Genomic DNA, 22,520 nt, shown 5'->3' on the forward strand with positions numbered 1-22,520 from the left:
GTGGGTACCTGGAAAGATTCCAGGAAGGAGTTGAAGTAGATGAAGACGACCCGGGAGACCTCATCCTCCCCGGGGTTCACGAAGAACAGCATGTACGTGATGCCCAGGAGCGGAAGCAGCACCAGAGTGGCCTTCACAGCCTTCCTGAGGGTGAGGGGTGGGAAGGAGGCCCAGAGTCACAGCCCACCCCTGGAGGGAACTGGAGCCTGCCACTTGGTGAACAGGACTGGGTCTGGGGGAGGGTTGTAGCACATCCTTGGAATGTCTGAGACAGGGGCGGAGCTGGGGTTTCAGGAGGGACTCTCAGGCCTGGGGGGAAACCCTGGGTCAGAGCTGGGGTCTCTGAAGCCCCCCATGGGTAGGGGAGGCAGGTCTGGTTACCTGTACTGAATGGTCTCAGAGGTGGTGGATGCCCGGAGTTTGGTCATGAGGATGCGGACGATGTTGAAAAGGAAGATGAAATTGATCTGTAATTTGACACACAGTGGGATGGCCTGGGCATGGTGTGTGCGATGCTGGTGGGAAGGTGGGGGCAGGACAGGGACTCAGCTGTCTTGGGTCTGGCCTCTGCCACCCTGCTGCTCTGCCTCTATCTGCGTGAGCCCAGCACAATCCTGGCCCCGTGCCCCTACCTCTAGGCAGAGGAAAACTTTCAGTCCATGGTAAGTACTGCTGGCCTCTCCCCACTGAGCCCTGCCCCCACTGCCCTCCTACCCAGGTTCTTACCAGCAGGACCAAGATCATCGGGCCCTGGTAGATGTAATCAGTGTACACCCCAGGCCTCTTGCCAAACCAGCACCTAGAAGGCCACAGAAATGAGAAGAAGGGTCATCTGGATCCAGTTCAGTAGCATGAGGGAGAAGCAGCGCTGGGGCAGGAAGGAACTGGGGCCAAAAGCCAGGATCTGGGTGCCCCACTTCTAACCCGGGCAGAAGGTCAAGATCCCGCCACGATGCCTCAGTTATTCCATCTGCAGAATAGACAGCATCGTTTGAGATGTAAAGTTGGAATCGGGCACTGTGGCAGGGAGGGGGATTGTGGAAAAGCCCGCTGAACAGAATAGGCAAGGGCCCAACATACATGGTCCCCGCTGTAGCTCTGGCACACGCCCCAAAGGGGGACCCTGCCCTGTACCTGTCATGCGGTCACTCCCCACCCCAGTGGCTAACACCTGCCACGAGAGGCAGAGTTGCTTTGCATTTTCTTGATGTCACCTCCAGCAAGATCTAGAGAGGTCTGGGGAATGGGTTGGTGTGGGGCACATTGGAAAGTCCGAGTCGGACTCGACTGAAGTGACTTAGCAGCAGCAGCAGCGGCAGGTCCTTGTGCAGAGACGCTACACTCTCATCCCGAGAGTCTACAGTAGCTAGAAATCATGATGCTTCCATAAACAGGAAACTGAAACCTCTTGACTTTTTCAAGGTTGGAGACAAGTTCAAGTTTTCAAAAGGACCGAAGGCAAACTCCTGGGGCCAGGTCCAGTCCTTGGCCCTGGGGTCCGCAGGTTCTCTCAAGCCTCCCACCTGCATCCCTTCTGATGCAGTGCCAGCATCCTACCACAAGGCGGAGCTCCAGAGACGTTCAGACGGACTTTCCTCCAAGCTCAGCCATCCTTTTGGCTCCAAGATGCGCCCAGATGCACATACTGCGCAGCTTTTTGAAACCCGTCCTCTCTTCCCTGTACTCACCTGGACACCCTCAGGCACAGGATTTACAATGCTCCTGCTCTGGGACCCAGGTCGCCATTCTGGGAATCACTGCCAGGCCCCTAGTTCTGTCTGTCAGCTGCCCTCGACGCGCAGCCCAGGCCCCCATCCCACCAATTACGCAGATACACAGAGAGCCACAGCCAGGCTGGGCAGGAGTCAGGAAGGATCACCTTGATAAATGTGGATATAATTTTCCAGGCTCCTTGTCAGGGTTGGACACGAACAGCCAAGGTGATGGAGGCAGCCTGGAACCCCAGTCAGACAGTGGGTTCCTGAGGACACTTTGACAAAGAAGATTCTGGCACATCCCCTGGCCTTCTCTGTCCACTTTTTCTGCCTCTCTCTTACAGTGGTTCTTAAGTTTAGCTTCATATTAGAATCACCTGGGCAGGTTTAAAAAATCCTGGTGCCCAGATCACACTTCAGACCAGTGACATCCAACCCTCTGGAAGGCAAGACTGGCCATCAGTACTTTTTAAAGCTTCCCAGGTGATTGTAATGTGAGCCAAGGCTGAAAACCACGGCACCAGAAGTGAAGTTTTCAGGGGCAACTGGGAACACCTGCTTCTATTTAAATGCAGCTCCTCAGGACTTGAAAGATGGAAGGAGTCTCTGAGATTGATCAGTTTCTATTAAATCCACAGAACTTTTGCTAAAACATGTCTTTATTAATAGAAAACATTTATACGCATTTCCTATGTGCCAGACTCTATTCTAAATGCTTGATGTATATATATATATATTAACTCATGTCATCCCCCTAACAACTCTTTGAGGGAAGGCACTATTATGAGGATGCCCATTTTGCAGATGAGAAAACTGAGGCACATTATAGGACCTACCCCAAGGTCATAAAGCTACCTAATGATGGAGTCACAATTCATAACCTGGGTGGTTTGGCTCCAGGGACTTTCAGTAACCTTCAGTCTGTTCTGCTTGTCATGAAAGCCTGAGACAGGTAAAGAGCCTTGACCCACCTGTCCAGCCCCACCTCAGGCAGAGCATTGCTAGGGATCCACAGATTGAGTCTGACCTCCAGGAGCCTCCCCACGTGGATGAAGAAACTGTGGCCCTGATGGGGAAGGTGACATGGCTGAAGGTCCCTGGGGAGGGTCAGGCATAGCTGGCCTGGGAACCTGGGCCTTGGGGCTCAGGGGCCCTGAGGGCAGTGAAGAGGAGGTGACTTACTTCTCATTGTCGTAGTACAACTTTCCAATGGCCCAGGCCACAATGATGGGGAAAGGCACACCTGGGGAGAGACCAGTGGAGTCGGGGGGATGCAGACCCGGAAGACCCCAGCGCAGCCCAGGGCCCAGAGGTGGGCAGGGGTCTCCCAGATACTCACTGGCTCGTCTGAAATGTTCCCACTGTCCCCGTCCCCAAGAAGGGACAGAGGGCTGTGTGCACACTCCACCACCCTCACCTGGCCTGACCCAGGCCTGGGTGGGGGGAGGATGGCCCAGTCGGGGCAGGGGGCTGGCCCGCTCACCCCAGCCGATGCAGATAAACATCCACTTGCGCAGCCGGTCTGTGGAGTACGTGAGCACGATAGCCGTGTGCAGGTAGCAGCCCTCGCCGAACATCCAGAAGAAGTTGGTCACGTGGAAGTAGTTGTAGGCGGCTGTCACCAGCCTGCACCAGCCCTGCCACCCACCCCATCAGAGGTGATGATTAACCGAAGGGGGTGGGGATGCGAGGAAACAGCAGCCCACCCTGGGCCTGGGGCCTCCTCTGGGCAGGATGTGGGCACCCCTGGGATCCACTCTGGCACTATGGGCCCCAAGGCCTGGTTCCCATCCCTGCTCCTCCAGGGCCGCCCCACCCAGACCCTTCTTCTGACCCTGGGCCTGCCCCACCCCCAGGACACACCACGTTGCTCTGATGGACTTCGGGGCTCATGGTAAGCTGGACCACGAACCACGTGGCATTGCGCAGGATGAAGGCTGAGATGAGGTTCCAGTGGATGATGTTTCTCAGGCACCGGATGCTCCTGGGGGCAGCAGAGGTGGGTGGGTGACAGGAGGCAGAGGAGGAGGGAGAAGATGAGGGATCGGCCGCCAGCATCACTCCAGCCCAGATGTATGGAGGGGAAGCTGAGGCTAAGAGCAGTGGGGGCTGGCTAAGTCACACTGGGAGGTGGCATCAGGGGCTCTCCTTACGTCACAGGTCCCTTCTTAATTGTGGCCTGCCCAGTCCTAAGCAGGGGCTTCCCTGATAGCTCAGTTGGTAAAGAATCCACCTGCAATGCAGGAGACCCCGGTTCGATTCCGATCAGGAAGATCCGCTAGAGAAGGGATAGGCTACCCACTCCAGTATTCTTGTGGCTTGGTTGGTAAAGAATCCACCTGCAAGGCGGGAGACCTGGATTTGATCCCTGGGTTGGAAAGATCCCCTGGAGAAAGGAAAGGCTACTTCCCTTCCACTCTAGTTTTCTGGCCTGGAGAATTCCATGGACTGTAGTCTATGGGGTCACAAAGAGTCGGACACGACTGAGTGACTTTCACTTCACTTCACTTCACTTCACTTCACCTCAGACCTAAGCTCTGGGACAGAGCTTGCCACACGGCCAGCACTGAAGGGACCAGGGGCTGCCTGCTGACTGGGAACGCCCTTCTCCCACGGGCACCCCTCTCTCCCTGTAGCTCCAGGTTTGAGGCTCAGCCTCCAGCAAGATGCCTCCCTCCCAGCTTTCAGCCCTGATGCTCAGCCCCGTTCTCACCCTCCATTCCTGGCACAGACCCGGCTGGTGCTGCCATCTGCAGCCTTGGCAGTTGTGCTGGGCCCAGGCAGGTTCAAACCCAAAGCGGGGCTCCACCTTCCTGGTTGGTCAAATGCGTGCAGCAGTCCGGACTGAGTGGGTGACTCCAGGCGAGCCTGGGCTTTGGCCAACCCCCGTCCCCTCCCGTGACCCCAGTCACTGGCAGGGGTACAGAAGTGACCCTACCAGGTGCTCCAAGAGACCTGGGACAACTGTGTTTGTCACCTTGTCCCATGGAGTGAGGGGGCAGGACTCCCCTTTCCTGGCAGCCCCCACCCCAAACCGCCTCTTGCTATCTTACTTCTCTGCCCCGCTCAAGGCCCAGGGGGCTGGGTGGGGGCAGTGCCAGGGCCTCCTCACCTGAGCCGCAGAAAGAGGACAAAGGCCACCAGGAGGGCCGCCAGGGAGATGCAGTGGCCCAGGTAGTTGATGATGACCGCGATGTGGTAGTGCACCTTGCTCTTCTTCTGAGATGAGAGAGAGGGGAGGGGCAGGGGTGAGACCCCGGTGCTAGGACGGCCACACCCCCGCATGCCTGTGATGACGACAGCTAGCCCTTCCTGAGTCTGCTTCGCATCAGGCGTGGCCCTAGAGCAGCGCTGTCCCATCTGAGTCTTGTCTGTCTGTCCCCAAAGCCCATGCTCTGTGTGCTGCTAACGGGAATCTCCACCTAACAGAGGGTTCCCCACTCCGCGTGCACAAACGCGCCTGCACAGATCACAGCTGCGTTCTCGCACTCACGTTTCCATTCAGTCCCAACACTTGTGGGTGCAGACCCCAACCCCCTAGGACTCCTCCTATTTCGGAGTTGAGTCACCATCTTCTCCATCACCCCTAAACCCCTCCCGCTGCAATTAAAGCCCGTTCCTATCAGCGACCAAGGGGGAAGGCAGTCGCTGTGGATCAGCATCCACAGAATAATTTGAAACCTTAAACAAACATCTCTAGGCACTTGCTTCCTGGGTTGGCCCCAGAGGTCTGCTCCAAGTCACTGGGGTCCTCTCTCAGGACTAAAATGAAGTTCCCAATGTTATTACTTAATTCATTTCATTTACACCACAGTCCCCTTTCCAATTGATGTACACTCCCTGAGCGTTGAAGCCTTCCTGTTTACGGAATATCCTCATATCTGTCATCCTGTCAAACCCTCAGGGCAATGCCGGGGAAGAACTGGTAGGAGGTCTATATATTATTTTGCAGAAAAACAGGCCTAGAAATACATGGACTTGTTCAAGGTCTCTCAACTTCAAACTACCTCTCACCTTCACGCACAGATTGGCAAGGTGCTGAGGCAGCAAATGGGTCCCCACCCATGATGGGGCTCCCCACCAGTCCTCAGTGCCCAGTGTCTGCAGACTCCTGACCCTGTGAGAATAAAGGCCCTTTCACCCTTTTCTAGGTCTCAAGAGGAAAGAGGTGAGAAACCAGAGCATGGCACACAGTGGAGCCCAGGGACAGTGTGTCACGTGGAGGAAGGAAAAGAGGGGATGTTGGAAAGCTCAGTTGTGTCCAACTCTTTGCAACCCCAAGGACTATACAGCCCATGGAATTCTCCAGGCCAGAATACTGGAGTGGGTAGCCTCTCCCTTTTCCAGGGGATCTTCCCAACCTAGGGATTGAACCCAGGTCTCCCGCATTGCAGGCAGACTCTTTATTGCCTTTCCAGAGAGGGGATCACTGTTAACCTCTCCCTCCCTCACCCTTCCCAGGTTCTGGGGTGGGGCCTGGGCATTATGAGGCATAGAAACCAACAAATACTGAGAAAAAGACGAGCTCAAAGGAAGACTTCTTCATCCTTTTGAAGCCACCAGAGCTCCTCCTGGCTCTCCCTGGACCCTCTTGTTGGAATTCCAGAATCCATGGGTGTCAGACCTGATCCCAAGGGATCAAGTCCAGCTGTACCCATTTTCCAGAAGAGGAGATTGAGGCCCAAACTCCCCCCCACCCACCCAAGGACAAGGGTACCTCTGCAGCAAGATACCTAGCAGGGATCCAAGAGGGGGTGAAGCCCTCCCTCCGCTGCTCTCCCCCGCCCCTTCTGCACTGAAGGAGCGCCCTCACCAAAGAAGGGGCTGAGCAGCTGTTCTAGGGGCTGGTTCTCCTGGAAGAAGTTTTCAGGAACATGACAGATTACATTAAGCTCAGGCCCCGAAGGGCTGAGACCCACCGAGATGAAAGTGGATGGGGGTGGGCAGAGGGTATCCATTGCCATCATATAAATGCGCATGGGGCAGGCGGGTGCATCTCTGAGTGCTTGGAGGTAGATGCCAAATCCAGAGACTCCAGCAGATATGCACATATCCAGGCTGTCTGGAACTGATATTTAATTTCCTTTTATTAAATTTTCCACAAATCCATGCTGCGAAGCCCCTGGGTTAAGACAGCATCTGCGGAGCCCAGAAAGGGTGATGCCTCTGCTTCCTGTACCGCCCGGGGAAGGGGGCAACCATGTCAGGGAGGCCCTTCACTGCCCCCCAGAGCAGGCTGGGCCAGAGTGCTCTGGCTTAGGGTGGGATGTGTCATTTATTAATCACCTACTGCGTGCTGGGCACCATGCCAGGGGCTTTGCAGACGTCACTGCTTTCCTTTCTCACGACTGCCCTCTGAGATTGTTCTTCCGTCCCCATTTTCCCAGCTGAAGAGGGTGCATAATTGGCTCCAGCCACTGGGCCAGCACCAGCATCCAGGTCTCCCTGGCCTGACAGACCCTCCTTTCTGTCCCTGCAGTGTGTTCCTTGGGGGATAAGCATGGACTGCAAACAGAGCCACTGTCTTCATCCTGGACTCAGAATTCTTGGGGAGCTTCTACGGGGAGGTTGGGGGCTCATGAGGGGTTTTCTCCACTGAGGCTGAAAGGGGGAGAACTGGGCCAAACCATCCAGGTGCCACCTCTGCCTGACTCCTGGAGCTGGGCCAAGGAGGGCCCAGGCTGGGTTTGAGTCTTGCTTCCCACCTGCCACATCAGCCTAATGTAATGTGAGAAACAGCAAGGCAACGGGGCGGGGTGGCGGGGGGTGGGAGGGGCGTGGTACAGTGCAGAGGGAGCCTGAGAAGACAGCTAGAGAGATGACATGGTCACCCTGAAAGATGACCAGCATCACTGGGACAAATGGCCTGCCGTCCCCAAGAGCTAGTCAGTGATACCCTGAGAGGTGTTCAAGTTCACCCAGAGAGAACAGCTGGCAACATCCTAGAGACACCCAGTGACACTCCAAGAAACCCTGATGACACCCTGAGAGATACCCTCCTGAGAGAAAGCCACCATTAACTGCAGACACAGCTGGGATGCCCAAAGGACAGGTGGACACAGCCAGTCCCTGGGGACCTGAGCAATACTCTGTCCTGTCCGGTTTGGGGACCTGAGGCTGGCAGGTACCCTGAGGAGGGTGGCACTGGGTGGAGGCCCCTCTGCTGTGCCCGCATGACCAGACTCTCTGCAAGAAACACCCAGTCCAGTGTCAGACCTGAACCGATGCCTTTTCAGGATGTGTGATGGGTTCTCTCCACCGGGCGCCCACTGCCCCGGCCAAGTACCCTGCCTGCCCTCTCTCCCACCCCCTCCTGCCCCATTTTTGTGGCTCTTCCTCCCCACTGCCCCGGGTTTCCAGAGCTGCTCTCTGACTCCACCCTTGGGCCCTCCAGCCCCTTGCTTCCCAAACGGTGGTCTCCAGACCTGCAACATCAGCATCATCCAGGAGCTTGCAGAAATCTTAAGAAATGCAGTCTGAAACCCCACCCCAGACCCACTGAGTCAGAATCTTCATTTGATCAAGAAGTCCAGATGACGCCCACGCTTTTCAGAAGCCCTGGTTGAACCAACGCCCTCTGTGAGCCGTGAATGCCGGCCCACAAGCCTACACCCTCAGAGTCCGTTTCCTGTCCCATCAAAGGGTGTCCCAGGTTGTGCTGGAGGCCAGGGCAACCTGCGCTCAGCAGTGTGTGAGAGAGGGAAGCAGGGTGTGTGCAAGTGTCAAGGGAGGTGCGGGAGGGGATGTGGACGGGAGAGTTGTCTGGGGCAGTGGTGGGGGTGGTGGTGTCTGTAGTGGAGGGAGACAAATGTTGGCGGGGGAGAGTGCAGGCGGTGCTGGGGGCGTCAGTGCAGGGGCCGGCCCATGCTTGAAGCAAGCTCCCCAAGTGGGGGCTTGTCCCTGGTGGTGATGGCTGTGGGCAGGTCTCCGCCCTGGCCTTGGCCTCTGCGCGTCCTTGCAAGTCCCATTTCATAGGCAGCCGTTCTGCGAATCCATTATCTGCAGTTCCCCCGGGGGCTCTGGTTCTTAATTAGGGCTGAGCCCGGCCCAGGGCTGAGAAACCGGCGGCTCCATTTAATTGGCGACTTTTCTCTTCCTCTTTGCAGTAGCTCTAGGAGGGAACGGGAGTCTTGGGAGTGGCGAGGGGTCTGGCGAGGCTGGAGGCGGGCAGAAGGGGATGGCGTTTTCACTAATTAAATTAATTGATTACCCAGAGTGCTAGGCAAAGAGGCCAGCAGGGGCTGCTGCCGCGGAAAGGGTGGGCGGGGCAAGCCGGGCGGGGGTGAGGGCTGCCACCAGACAAAGGGGGTGCCCGCGTCACCTATGAACTCATCCATGATCCCTCATCACCTCGCTCTCCAGGTGAACACTACAACCTCCCCGGAGCGCAGGTGATGAGAGCAAGGGGGTGGCTGATGGATGGAGCGCCCTCTACAGGCCAAGGCTCAGGCGGACACCAGCCTCCCTCCCCTAGGAGGCAGAGATGGTACAGAATAGCTCTCCCGCCTTTCACACACCAGGAAGCTGAGACTTACTGAGGCTGAGTTACCTGCCCAGGGTCACACAGTACAGGTGTTGAAACCAGAATCCAAATCTCAAAGCTCCTGCCCCCAACAGCCTCGTGCTGTTCCCCTTATACTGCCAAAGAGGGACGAGAAGCGGGGCTTTCCTAACTTTCCTTCTCCCACCCCCACCCCCCACCCCCCGAGCCCGCTGGTGGAGAGAACGAGTAACTGGCAGAAGGGATGGGGGCTGCAGGATGGAGAGAAGGAAAGGCTGAGGGCAGTTGACCTCTGCCCCTGAGTCTTTGAAGGGTGCTGGGAACAAGGCACTTGCTGAGGGTCCCCCAACTAGAAGGTCAGCCAACTAGAAGGAAGGGGCTTAAATTAGAGCAGGAGAGATTTGGGGGGCCGTGAATGTCCTCTGACATTCAGGAGGCTTCCATGCAGGGGGCGGAGGGGGAGGCCGAAAGCAGCGGTGGCGTCTCCAGCTTTGCAGACTCCAAGAAGGGGACAGACGCCTGCTCCTCTGGGGCGGGGGAGAGGTGTCTGTCCTCAGACAGGAGGTTGGTGACCTCTGATTGGAGACACCTGGTCAGCCTCAGGCTCTGCAGACCCAGTGCGTGTGTGTGTGCGCTAAGTCGCTTCAGTCGTGTCTGACTCTTCGTGACCCCATGGACTGCAGCCCACCAGGCTCCTCTGTCCATGGGATTCTCCAGGCAAGAATACTGGAGTGGGGTGCCATGCTCTCCTCCAGGGGCTCTTCCCGGCCCAGCGATCGAACCCGAGTCTCCTGCACTGCAGGTGGGTTCTTTACCACGGAGCCAGCAGGGAAGCCCTGAGGACAATTAACACGCAAGGTGGTACTGCCGGGAGTACCATGGGCCTGCACGCAGCCTGGTACTGAGCCCATGTACCGCAGCTACTGAAGTCTGTGCGCCCCAGAGCCTGTGCTCGGCAACGAGAAAGTAGTCCCAGAACACCGCACCGCAGCTGGAGAAACAGCCCGCTAAGCAACGAAGATCCAGAGCAGTCAAAAATAGATAAAATTTTAAAGTCATTTAAAAAAGATGGGATGCAGGGTCCACAAGGTCTCTTTCAATTTAGATCATTTAGGCACTGGAATTCTCCGAACTGCCTAGACCAGCCCCCTCTCTTCCACACCAGTAGCCTGGGGCCTCTGAACAACAATCTTCCATCTGCCCTTTGCTCACTTCTTCTTCCAGCTCCACAATCTTCCATCTGCCCTTTGCTCACTTCTTCTTCCAGCTCCACGACCCCCACCTTCCTCAGCATCTACTGAAGGATGAAGATGGAGGTGAGGGGGTCAGGGCTCAGGCAGCAGCAACACCAGGCCAACAGACATACCGGTGCGTCTGCCAAACGTCACCCTTGAAAGATTATTCATTGCGGCGGTGTTTGTCATAACCGAAGACTGAGAACAAAGACGGGTGAAATAAGCTATCTGTACATCTGTACACTGTGATATTATGCAAATGTGAAAAAAGAATGAAAACGCTCTTTAGGCATTTATACGGAACAATCACCAAGATGGATGATTACGTGAAAAAAGCAAGGTGTCGAACATGTGTAATCTACAACGTTTGGGTGAAAAACACACACAAAAAAGAACAAATATACATAATTGCATGTCTGTGCAGAGACTGCCTCTGAAAGAATACTTAAGAAACCGGCAAAATGGTTACCGCTGGGCAGGGTAGAGGGAACCCAGTGACTGGGACACGGCTGGGAGGGAGACTTTTCTGTGTTTTCCCATTTGTACCTTTTGAATTTTGTATTAGGTGTGAGCAGCATTTTTCTCAAAAACATTTAAATATTTAAAAGGCTCTTCAAGGGCTTTTTCCAGGCCAGGCGGGACCCTGGCCGGACCTGGAGGTGTCGCTCAGGCGGCTGGGGGAGAACACGGATGAGAACCGGGTCCAGTGAGGAAGGAAGGAAGAGAGGCTCGACCCACCGCTGTCAGAGCCCACCCGCTGCCCCTTCGGCTCCCCCTCCCTCGGGCGTGCCTGCTCATGGCTGGCCTAGATCTGGCTCCCCAGTCGCCTTCTCTCGGCAGGACACAGACACCAGCCTCTGGCTCCCTACCCTGATGGGCCAGTAGCAGGCACAGAGCATTGCCGGGGGCCCAGGCCCAGTGGGCAGCTGGCTTGGAGCCTCACCTCCTCACTGAGGATCTCTTGGCACTCGGAGTAGTTCACGCGGGCGGCCCACGTGCCATTGGCCAGGCACTCCCGGTAGCCGTTGTCTGGAAAAAGAAGGGCGAGTCAGAATGACCCCAGGCTCCGCTCCCAAAGAAGAGTAACCCGAGCATCCATCTACCTGCCATTCGTATGTCCATCTACCCGTCCATCTGGGGCAGCCCAGGAGCTGGCTTGCTGGGGCCCCTAGGGTGAAGCTGCGGAGGGGGGCTTTCTTATTATCTCCATTTTCCTGCCTTTTTCTGCCACTGTCTACCAACAGAGGCACAGTGGCAACCCCAAAGGCTGCCCATGGGGCCACGGCTGTTCCCACCCACGCCCTTGGGACTGGCTCAGGGGCAGAGGCCTGACTGGCTCACTGGGCTGTCTCCTGCAGATTACACGGTGGGCGCTCTGCTGAGAAACCTCCCATTTGGGGGTCTCACAGGGCAGCAAAGCTGAAGAGTGAGTCCTGATGACTCAGTTCCCACTCTCGAAGCCGGGCGTGATATGGAAGGTGTGTGGTGGCAGCTCGCGTGGCATGGTGCACTGACAGGCTTCGTGGGGCAGGACTCACCACAGTAAGCTACCCCCTGGGGGGTCCTTTCACAGGGCATAGGGCTCTCAGGGCAGGGGACAGGGAAGGTCTCCAGGCTGCCATTTCCCTACAGCCGGCTTCATGTTGGAGGCTCACACGGTGCGGGCAAGCATGGTGGGCAGAAAATGACAGGTGGCCGGATACAAAGCGTGTGCTGGGGGATGTCATGGGAGTGGGTCGCATGTAGCAAGTATTTTATTATTAAGATCTGCTCGAACGGGCTCCCAGCCTGGCACTTGGGAAAAAAGACAGGAGAGTGGCTGGGGGAGGGGTGAGAGGTCCGGCTGCCACCAGCCTGGAAGCCAGAATGTGTCACTTCCGAAGGACATCGGGAATCATCTGAGGTCTAAACCGAGGCTGGCTAAAGCGCACCGGGACACTCTCCTTCCTGCCCACTCTCTGGGGACACTGGGGCCCTGAAGCCCAGGCGGGAGGGGTCCGAGGGACATTCACATCTTGACCTCTTCTCCTTTGCTGGCAGAGATCGCTCTGCCGCACGCTGGACCCCTCTCAGGCATTGGTGGCTCTAAATATGTTTTCTTGAGTGAATTCTGGCCCTGGCTCCAGGCAGCACTGGCTAGAAGCCATTTCCACCAGAGCCCCTCCCGTCTGGAGGGCTCTCCATGGCTCACACGGACCTGCATGTCACATCTCCACCCCAGCAGGGCTGGAGGAGGGCGGGGGAAGCTGCTCGGATCCCAGTCCCCAAGCCTGGAACCCTGCAGGGGCAGAGGACACCACAGGAGGCAGATGGGGGCCCCTGCTGCATGAGTAACATCAGTCAGGTCGCCTCCTGGGGAGCTCTCCTCACGCGCGCGAGGGAGGGCTACGTCAGCCGATCCCCAGGGTGCCGCCCAGCCAGGGGGCATGCCTCTGCTGGCAGCACCAGGCAAGAGGGAGAGGATGGGGCGGCGTGTTGGGGGGCGGGGGTGGGATTTACTGCCGCTTACCTGGGAGCAGGAACCTCTGCCTGGCTCTCCCTCCTCTCTAAACCCCACTCCTCGGCCCTTCTGCTCAGAGGCTGCTCGCCCATAGCACCAGCGGGGAAATGAGGCTAAATGGATTTTTAAAGCTCTGCTCAGCTTCCCTGCCATTGGACCCAAGTCCTGGCAGAGCTGAGCCCTTGGGCAGAGTTGAAGATGCTGCTCATTCCCTCCTAATTGCTAAATGAGAGAGAAGCTGGCAGAGGGCTGAGGGTTCCATGGCTGGGGTTTCAGGGAGGCCTGGGGGGAGGCAAGGGAGCTGGGGAATCCTGTGTATCTGTGGTGGATGGGAGGTGCCTGGGACCAGAGGCTGTTCCCAGATGTCTGCAAACAAAGGGACTTGGTGCCAAAGAATCTGGTGGGAAGAAGCATGAGGGCAGAGGAGGGGGCGTTGCCTTAAGAGAGGCAGCACACTATAGTGTTAAGAGCTTGTCACCCAGACAGGGCTTCCCAGGTGGTGCTAGTGGTAAAGAACCCGCCTGCCAATGCAGGAGATGAAAGACGTGAGTTCAATACTGGGGTCGGGAAGATCCTCTGGAGGAGGGCATGGCAACCCACTCCAGTATTCTTGCCTGGGAAATCCCATGGACAGAGGAGCCTGCTGGGCTACAGTCCACAAGATTGCACAGAGCTGGACATGACTGTGGCGATTTAGCACAGCACCCAGATAGCCTGGATTTAAATCCTGACAGCACCCTTTACTAGCTCTGTGACCTCGGATGAGTCCTTCAGCCTCTCCGATTCCTTATCTGCAAGATAGTAATGATCTTAATGAGAGTTCCTGTTCAATGGTTGAGGGGCGTTTTTAGTTGACACATACAGGGTATGTGGAGCTCTACTTGGCATGTGGTGTGAGCTGTTGCTTTTATTATTATTGTCTTGGAGCTATATTTATACAACCTTACATAAGATTCAGAATATGTCACTTGTCGCTATCAAAGGAGGCATAGGTCCCGGAGGCACCCCCTTGCCTCAAGCCCCCCCCCTTTTGAATGCAGGTGCGGTAGGAGCCTGGAGTCCCTCCCAGGCTGGATCATCCAGAGGGAGCAGACTCTGGTGGGAAGTGAGGTGATCCCACAAGAAAACAGGCCCAATAGGCAGCATGAAGTTTCCAGGGAGGATGCGACCTCCTTGTCTTTAATTGCTGAGCTGAGCAGTCCTCCTGGAGAATCACGGGAAAATTGATATTTTTGGAAATATTTCCCATCCCTTTGAAGATCAGATGCAGCGGGAAGGAGGGCATTCGGGAGAAGGCCTAGACGTCCTGGCAGCACCTCCTCGGTAAACGAATTAATTGGTGCCTAATGATTAGGTACAAATCTGGGTTCCCAGTCGCCCCTGATTCCGCGGTGTTTCTCATCACTGTGACAGGGGAGGCACCTGGAAAGGGGAGTCTCCTAGCCCTGCCCCCACCTCAAGGAACCATCACCTCCTCCTGCTCTTCTCCTGGGATCACAGACGGAAGAGCAAGGGAGCCAAGACAACACTTCACCTAAACCTCCCACCCATCCTGCAGGTGGAGAAACTGAGGCCCTGGGCAGGGCCAGTTGCAAAGGGCTCCTTAACCAGGTGTGGGTGGAGTTGGGACTAGAACCCAGGACTCCTGGCTTCCACTCAAAGGCAGGGCTGACAAATTGAGTAGTGTGTGTCTAGGCACTAAAGGTGTATTTGTGGGGCTGTCGAGTTGTCGTTGGGGACAAGAGTAGGGGCAGTTCATGGGGAGTGGCCAGGGCTGGCTACAAAGGTAGGTCGCACGGTAGCCACAGAGAAGGAACCACGGAAAGGCTGACTCCGAGCAAGGGTGTGACAGGGTCAGATGAGAAGCTAGGAGTGGAGAGTGAGGAATTGAACCAGGGCAGCGGGACTGGGGATGCAAGGCAGGGGGGGTCAGACGTGAGGGTCACTCTGGAGGCGGAGCAGACAGGACCTGGTGCTGTCATGCGTGGCGTTGCAGGGCTCCTTCTGGAAGGAGCCCCCCATCCCCCAACATACGCCAGCCCTAGTGCTGCCTCCCTCCAGGGAGCTCCCGGGCCGGGCACCCCGCCGGGTGAGTGGAGGAGCAGGAGGACTCTGGTTTCCCAGCTCCAGTGCCACCTCCAAGCTTTTCGACCTTGGGCGATTTCAGCCTCACTGCCTCCATTTCCTAATGGTCAAAGGGGCCCAACTAAGTTGGAGGTTGGCAGGATGAGCACCCCAAACTTTTCTTCAGGTCCTTCAGCCCTCCCTCCTACTTACATTCTCCTCACACCTCCTCCAGGCTCTCTTCTCCACCTGGGTCCAGGATGCAGTTGCAGACATACAAGGCTGCATGGTCTGGCTGTTCCAGCCTCCTGCCCAGTCCCAACACCTCCCCAGGGCCCTCCCCACCCCTCCTTGACTGTGGCCCCCAACCCTAGCCCCCTTAATCCAGCTGGTAGAAAAGGGGAGGGGCAGGAGAAGGAAATTGAGAGTTTTGAGCTGGACAAAGTCTTAAGCCGTGTTGTCCAGCCCTTTCCATCCTCAGATGAGGGGCAAGAGGACCATAAAAGGGGGGAAAAATGTGCTAAAGGTCACACAATTATCTGGTATCTGAGATCACCCTCTGTCCCCTCTTTGGGCTCTAAGCTCAGGCCCACCAGACCCCAAAGGCCCACCCAGGGACCCCCCCCTCCCGCCCCCAAACAGGTCAAGGCCCCTGGCCTGCAGCTGTTGCTCTCTTGATAAGCAGGGGCTGTGAGTCATTGACAGGGGAGAGCAAATTAATTCTCAGGGTGACAGGTGGCATAGCAAGAAGCTGCAAAGCCTGGAGGTAGAGGCTCAGGGCCCAAGGGGAGCAGGGTGTTTATGTGAGGATCAAGTATCTGAACAAGCCCTGCCCGGATCAGTTCTCCTCTGTCCCCACCCCACTTGTGGGCCTGCTTGCAAGGACAAACCCCCCGCCTGTGGATCTAAAACCCTGAGTCCCCTACCTCATGGCTGGAGGACCCTGGCTAGGCCTGGGAACTTCTCTGAGCAAAGTTGGGGCTACTCTGATGACCCCTGCCCTACCTCATGGCTCATGCCAACATTAACCCAGTAGGTCAACTGCAGAAGAAAGTGTCAGACAGACCTGGATGCAAATTCCAGTCTCACCAGCTGGTGATCTTGGGCAACTTCCCTAATCTCTCTGAACCTTGGAGGCCTTAACTATACAACACAGTTACATGTAGCATCTTCCAGGGTATTGCTGAGTGTCCGCAGTAAATAGCAGAGTGCCCAGTAGAGCACAGAGCTGGCCTCTGGTCAATGGCAGCTGTACCCATGAATGGTATTGGTATTATTATTGTTACTGTCAGTATTATTTTCCCCACCTCCAACAAGCCCCCGGTTCTCCGCATCCTGTCCCACCTCCCAGAAGACGGTCTACCTTTCTCAGGCTTCCTTACTTGTGGTATTGTAGCGGACGCCGTAGAAATAAGCGGGGCAGGGTCGAACCACCAGCTGCCCTGCAGGACTCTGGGGCCAGCAGGTGCCAATAAGGTCCACGGAAGCATTGCACTGTAGTCCTGGAGGCAGAGACGGCTGGTGAGACAGAGCAACATCCCCACTCCTGTGTCCCCCCAGCCAGTCCACATTCACACACCAGCTGAGCACAGGACAGCAATGACCCCAGTGCAGAGATGAGCTCTTTTTCTGCAGAGGAGATACCAAAGGAAGGAATCTGAATTTGATGCTATGGCACTAGGGAGCCAATGTGGGTTCCAGAGTAGAGGAGGAACAGAGACACTGGGGTGGTGTTAAAGCTGAGGTCCTGGCTGGCATTTAGAGGAAGGCTGGACATGCTCCAGGTCCCCTGCTCTGTAGTTTGAGGACACTTCTCTTGGCCCTGCACTTGGTGTAGACTGGAGCGCTCAGAATTCACAGCCTGGAACAGCTTGGAAGAAACCCAGCCAATCCCTGCCTCCGTCCCCTCACACGCCTCTAGAACCAAACCACATCTTCTCTGAACCTGTAGGAACCAGTTAAAAGAAGTTGGCCCACCTTCCAGCTCACCTGATAACCACAATCACTGAACACTTGTGCTCTGATCTATGCTAGGAAAGGACCTAGGGAAGGACTGGCTGAGAGGGATCATGGAGAAAAAAGGGAGAGAGACACTATGTGGGGAATTACTGAACTAGTAATTCGGGAGCCAGGCTTCAGACTGGGCTCTGCGACTCATTTGCTGTGTGAGTGTAGGCGAGTCACTTGCCACCTCTGGGCCTATCAGTAATGAAGTAGTTGGATCTGATCAGAAATTCTTAATCTCAGTCCACTTGAAATGGTACAGGTTCTTATAGGCTTTGAAATTTAATGAAAAATTTGTTCTATACATGCATTTTAATTGGGAAAGCGACCATGGCTTTCATTAGATTCTCAAAGGGAGTCTGTGACTCAAAAAAGGGTATAAACAACTGGACCAGAAAGACGATGTCAAAATCCCCTTCCAAATGTTTGCCCTTAATTAAAAATTAAGAGCTTTTGGAGTCGTGTGTGTGTGTGTGTGTGTGTGTGTGTGCATGCACACGCACACTGGAGCAGAGTTGAAGTCATAGTAACACTTCTGGAGGGCAGGGGGCTTTTGGTCTCCAACAGGTGGGGGCTGGGCTGAGGACAGTCCTGGCCGCCCTCCCGATGCTGCCCCTTCTTTCTTCCCCTTTCCAGGCTCCTCTCCTCTCAAGGCTGTCACTCCAGTCCTATGGAGGCCCAGTGTGTCCATCACGACGGGAGTGGGGTTAATAACTCAAGACTGGCCCTAGAATGTACAGACAAGCCAGGGAGAGCCACAAACCAATGAAGGGGCAGCATCATTAGTGCAGGGCATCAGCAGCTGCCAAGCCCTACAGGGGCCCACCTGCCATCCCCTCCCCAGCCAAGCCTGTGCCCAGTCTCTCAGGAAACAGCACTGGTTAGACTGGCGTCCCTTCCCTGCTGAATGCAACACAAGTGCTGAGCAACCCTCGTACCAAATGCTGGTTTTTCTTTTTAATCAAAGCTATTCATAGGGTGTGTGGGCAAGTCCAGGCTCAAAGGACAGAGGCCTCGAGGCCAAGTGTTTTAACTGAAAGACAAAGAATTAGGAATTGGGGCTTAATGGACACAAGGAGACGACTAGCCAGGCGGCGGAGGTGGGTCAAGCCCTGGCGCTGTGCCACCATGGTGCCTCCATGAATGGCATCACAGAGAGGTGCTGGGGGTAGGGGAGTGAGGAAAGCAGGTTGAGATTTTAATCTGCCTTGGATCCTGCGGATAGAGCTGAGCCCGGAGAAGGGGAGAAGCTGAAGGTATGTGGCTGTGGGGAGGGAGGGATAACATTATGGACCGTGCTGTTTTTTTCAAAGCCCTTCTTCATGTATTTTGTTTGCTCCTCATCCACCCTGCAATGCCATTACTCCCCCTGTCTAAAAATTTACAGATTTGTTATTCCCTTTTTACAGATAAGAAAACTGAGGCCCAGGGAAGTTAGGTGACTTGCCCAAGGCCATAAGCCAATGAATGAAAGAACCAAGCCTCATCACCAGGTGTTTTGGACTCTAAATCAAGTACTTTATTATACCACACTGCGTGCCAATCTGGGGGGTGGGACAGTCGAGGAGGCAGTAGGGAAAGCAGCAGTATTTACTGAGAGCTGACTGAGTGCCAGACACCTGCCAAGTGCTTTACATCTTCCTGTATATCTACATGGGCTTCTGGTCGCTCAGTCAGTAAAGAATCTGCCTGCAACACAGAGGACCTGGATTCAATCCCTGGGTTGGAAAGATCCCCTGGAGAAAGGAATAAGACTACCTACTCCAGTATTCTTGCCTGGAGAATTTCATGGACAGAAGAGCCTGGTGGGCTGCAAACCCATGGGGTTGCAAAGAGTCTGACACCACTGAGTGACTAACACTTTGACTTTTCATATATCTACATATACCTATATCTGACTGAAAACCTTCCTTAGGAGATGGTTCATTCACTCACACATTCACAGTTTAGGCTCTGGGAGCTTTAAATGGAATGTCACGTGTGGCACCTGGGACTTGCCTAAGGCACACTATCAGCGTAGCTTCTGCTTCACCTCCCCACCCTTTCTCTCTCCTGCCCTGGACAGTTCCCCAGCAGCCCTTAACACACGGCAGGTCACCACTGGGCACCAGCCACAGCCAAGACCAGCCCAGAGCCAAGGCAGAAACCCACTGCTCAGCTGATGGCCCTCCTGGTCTCGAGGACCAGGTCTCAGCCAAGGCTCGGAGGCCTGATCCCGCCCACAGTTAGTCGGGGTTATGCGAGTGGGAGGAGCCGAGGGAGAAGCCTTTTGCCCCTAGTCTGTGGTAGATCAGGATTCCATAGCACCTAATATGGGCCTCACACCATCTGCCAACGTGGGTGCTTATTCTCCTCATTTTACAGATAAGAAAACTGACGCCCAGCAAATTGTTTATCCTTAGTCACACAGACACTAAGAGGCAGAAGTGGGTTTTCACGCCTGCCCAGGGCTCTTCCCACTGCACCACAGCGGTGCCCAGTCTGGGCAATTGGCCCTCACAGCATTTGGTTGGGCCTGTCCCTGTGCCCTGGGTTCCTCCACTGTCTCCCTCCCTCCCTCATCCTGTGAAGCTCACAAAAGGCTACACTGGAGCTGGCATGGGGGGAACATTGCAGCAGACGTGACCTTTACATTAACAGCCCAGAAAATCCTGCAGGGAATGAATGTCTGTGTGCGAGACGGGGAGAAAGGGAGATAGGCAGCGAGAATGAAGAAGAGAAACCAAATGCAAGGGGCCAGGAGACGATGTTACCCCTACCTCCGGAATAAAAGGCCCGCTAGCTGGCCTGGGGTCCGGGCAGGGGTCGCGGATGAGGGTTGGGTAGGCGGGGTCTGAGCGAAGGAGGAGCCAAGCAGGGGTGTGGCCAGAACCACAGGGCCAATCAGGAGCGGCGACCAGCTGACTCCCAAATACAGGCTAGAAAGTTCAAAGCCCGGGTTGGCCCCTAGATTTTAGAGAGCAGAGGGAGACTGGAGAGGTATAGAGCGAAAAGAGGAAGGAAGGAAGAGGGCTGCAACCTCTGAAGGGGAAGGGTGCGCAGGATTTGAGGGCCTGGGGGAAAAAAAAACCTCTGTCGAACACCGCTTCCCTTGTGGCTCAGCTGGTAAGGAATCCGCCCGCAATGCGGGAGACGTGGGTTCGATCCCTGGGTTTGGGAAGATCCCCTGGAGAAGGGCAATGTGAAAGGCACTGATGAAATTCATGCCACCCATTCAATTCACTTCGTCACTTTGAGAATAGCGCGTGGGGTGGGAGGGAAGCGCGGAAAAACAAGAAGGAGAGAGAGGGTGAGAGGGGACATAGGAGACAAGATACTGAGAATAAAACAGGGAGAAGCAGACAGAAAGCCAGGAGAACAAGGTGCAGAGAACAATAATTTCGGACGGGTCGGGGTGGGGAGGACCTGGATCTTCTAGTTGGGAAGGGGAGAAGGAAGGAAAGGAAGTCCTGGTGTCAGTCAGCATGGGGGCTGTAAGGACCTGGAGGCCAGGGCTGTTGGCCTGTGATTACTGGAACAATATCCATCCCCTACAGGTCCCACTGGACTTTGCTGGTGGCTCAGACAGTTAAGAATCTGCTTGCAGTGCAGGAGACCCAGGTTCAATCCCTGGGTCAGGCGGCTATTCACTCCAGTATTCTTGCATGGAGAATTCCATGGACAGAGGAGCCTGGCAGGGTTATAGTCCATGGGGCCCCAAAGAGTCGGATACGACGGAGACTTCAGTAAGCACAGGTCCCACTGGTACAAATGCCCAATCTCTCCTGCACTCCTGGGGGATATTTTCCCACTTTAATATCATAGTTCTGGGGTGAGAAACAGTTGGGACCAGAGTAAACCAGTCTTGCAAATAGCCAAGCAGAATCACCAGTCAGCAGCACGAAGCCTGAGTTACTTTTAGGAGCCATCTCCTCCCCACTTCAACCCATCCCATGGAGCCCCTCCTGATTCATAAAGTAATGGATGTGGAGGAATAAAGACTTTACTCTTTATTCACAAGTTTCTACTGACCGCCTAAGAAACACTGTAGGAGCTGGGGACACAGTGCCTGTTCTAGGAGCCGGGATACAGTAATGAATAAAATAAATGCCCTTCCGTCAGTCTGCAGGGTAGGAGGGTGGGATTGTGTGTGCATACAGACATAAAGTGGGGCTTCTCTGGTGGCTCAATGGTAAAGAATCCGCCCGCCAATGCAGGAGACCTGGGTTCAATCCCTGGGTTCGATCCCTGGGTCGGGAAGATTCCCTGGAGAAGGAAATGGCTACCCACTCCAGTATCCTTGCCTGGGCAATGCCATGGACAGAGGAACCTGGCAGGCTGTAGTCCCTGGGGTCCCAAAGAGTCAGACATGACTTAGGGACTAAACAACAACAATAGACATAAACAGATAAAGACCGACAGGAGGGGAGTTCCCTGGTGGCCTAGTGTTTGGAATCAATACTTTCACTGCTGTGTCCAGGGTTCAGTCCCTCCTCAGGCAACTGAGATCCCACAAGAGTTCCCACAAGCCAAGCAGAAAAAAAAAAAAAAAAAAGAGAGAGAGACTGAGAGCTATTTTAATTTGGTGCTAACATTTAAGCAGGGACCCAACAGAAGTGAGAGAGGGAACTTTGTGCATATTGGGGGAGTGGGGAGAGAGTGTTCTAGGAAGAGGGACCAGCAAGTCCAAAGGCCCTGAGGCAGGTGTGTGCTCAGTGTATCTGAGGTGTTAACATTCCTGTCACGTGGTGGCTCACCTCCTCACTCATGGGGTACCTAGATCCCTCAGAGTTTTTTCTGGGGACAGGGGGGTGGGGCCAGGTACTGCATGAAACTGGTCCTACATCTTCCTCCTTCCCCACACATGCCCAGAGCAGACACGGGGGCATGGGGGCCCGTGGTCAGCTTGCCCCAGATCCCTGCCAATGGAGGAAAGAGGAGAGAGGAACACCATGAAACACTCCCACCTGCTTCTGAAAACTCCTGCTGAGTCAAAGTCCTAGGGAAACTGCTCTAATGAATAGATAAGAACCCTTTGAAGGCGGCCTATTTAAAGATTGTGTGACCTGGGCACTGGGCTCTTCCCCTAGATGGATCATATAGTTCCCTTTCCATTGTGTTCAGGAGCCAAATGTGCTCGCAGACCTTTCCATGGTAGATAACTTCCGAGGAAGACTGGAACCTGGTTCCTGTCTCTAGTTATGTCGAGTCTCCCACTGGGGGCTTCTGAATAAGCCAGTTAGGTGGGCGCTTGGCAGGAGCCCTGCAGCTGGGAAGCCTAGCCCCCTGTTTGGTTTAAGCCCAGGAGAGAAGCTCAGCCAAGGCCGCCCAGAGGGGTCAGCAGGTGGCCCAAGGGCAGCCTCTGAAACACACGTGCTTGCCCTTCCTGGGAAGCTGCTGCTAGGATGAACAGGCAAAGGCTCTGCCTGGGTCACCTGGCGGGGAGAAGCCGGGCCTAGAGTCTTTGGCCTTTGCTCAGCCATCTTGTCATTGGGCTGTGACCTCCTTGACTGGGCAGAATA

At 55.3% G+C, this 22,520-nt stretch overlaps 1 protein-coding gene across 2 annotated transcripts in view; it reads right to left on the bottom strand.

The window, feature by feature from the left end:
- CRHR1 (corticotropin releasing hormone receptor 1) overlaps nt 1-22,520 on the bottom strand; it is a 54,080-nt gene that overhangs the window by 2,801 nt on the left and 28,759 nt on the right. For both annotated transcript variants that reach the window (XM_040245073.1, XM_040245075.1), the window contains exons 3-11: nt 16,398-16,517; nt 11,395-11,480; nt 4,828-4,934; nt 3,579-3,699; nt 3,199-3,352; nt 2,898-2,958; nt 727-799; nt 382-467; nt 9-144 (exon numbers count right to left, since the gene is read on the bottom strand). In XM_040245073.1, coding sequence (XP_040101007.1) covers nt 9-144; nt 382-467; nt 727-799; nt 2,898-2,958; nt 3,199-3,352; nt 3,579-3,699; nt 4,828-4,934; nt 11,395-11,480; nt 16,398-16,517 — 944 coding nt within the window. The remainder of the gene's footprint in view (nt 1-8; nt 145-381; nt 468-726; nt 800-2,897; nt 2,959-3,198; nt 3,353-3,578; nt 3,700-4,827; nt 4,935-11,394; nt 11,481-16,397; nt 16,518-22,520) is intronic.

Source organism: Oryx dammah, unplaced genomic scaffold (genome assembly GCF_014754425.2).
Source record: "Oryx dammah isolate SB20612 unplaced genomic scaffold, SCBI_Odam_1.1 HiC_scaffold_8, whole genome shotgun sequence".
Taxonomy (NCBI): Eukaryota; Metazoa; Chordata; class Mammalia; order Artiodactyla; family Bovidae; genus Oryx; species Oryx dammah.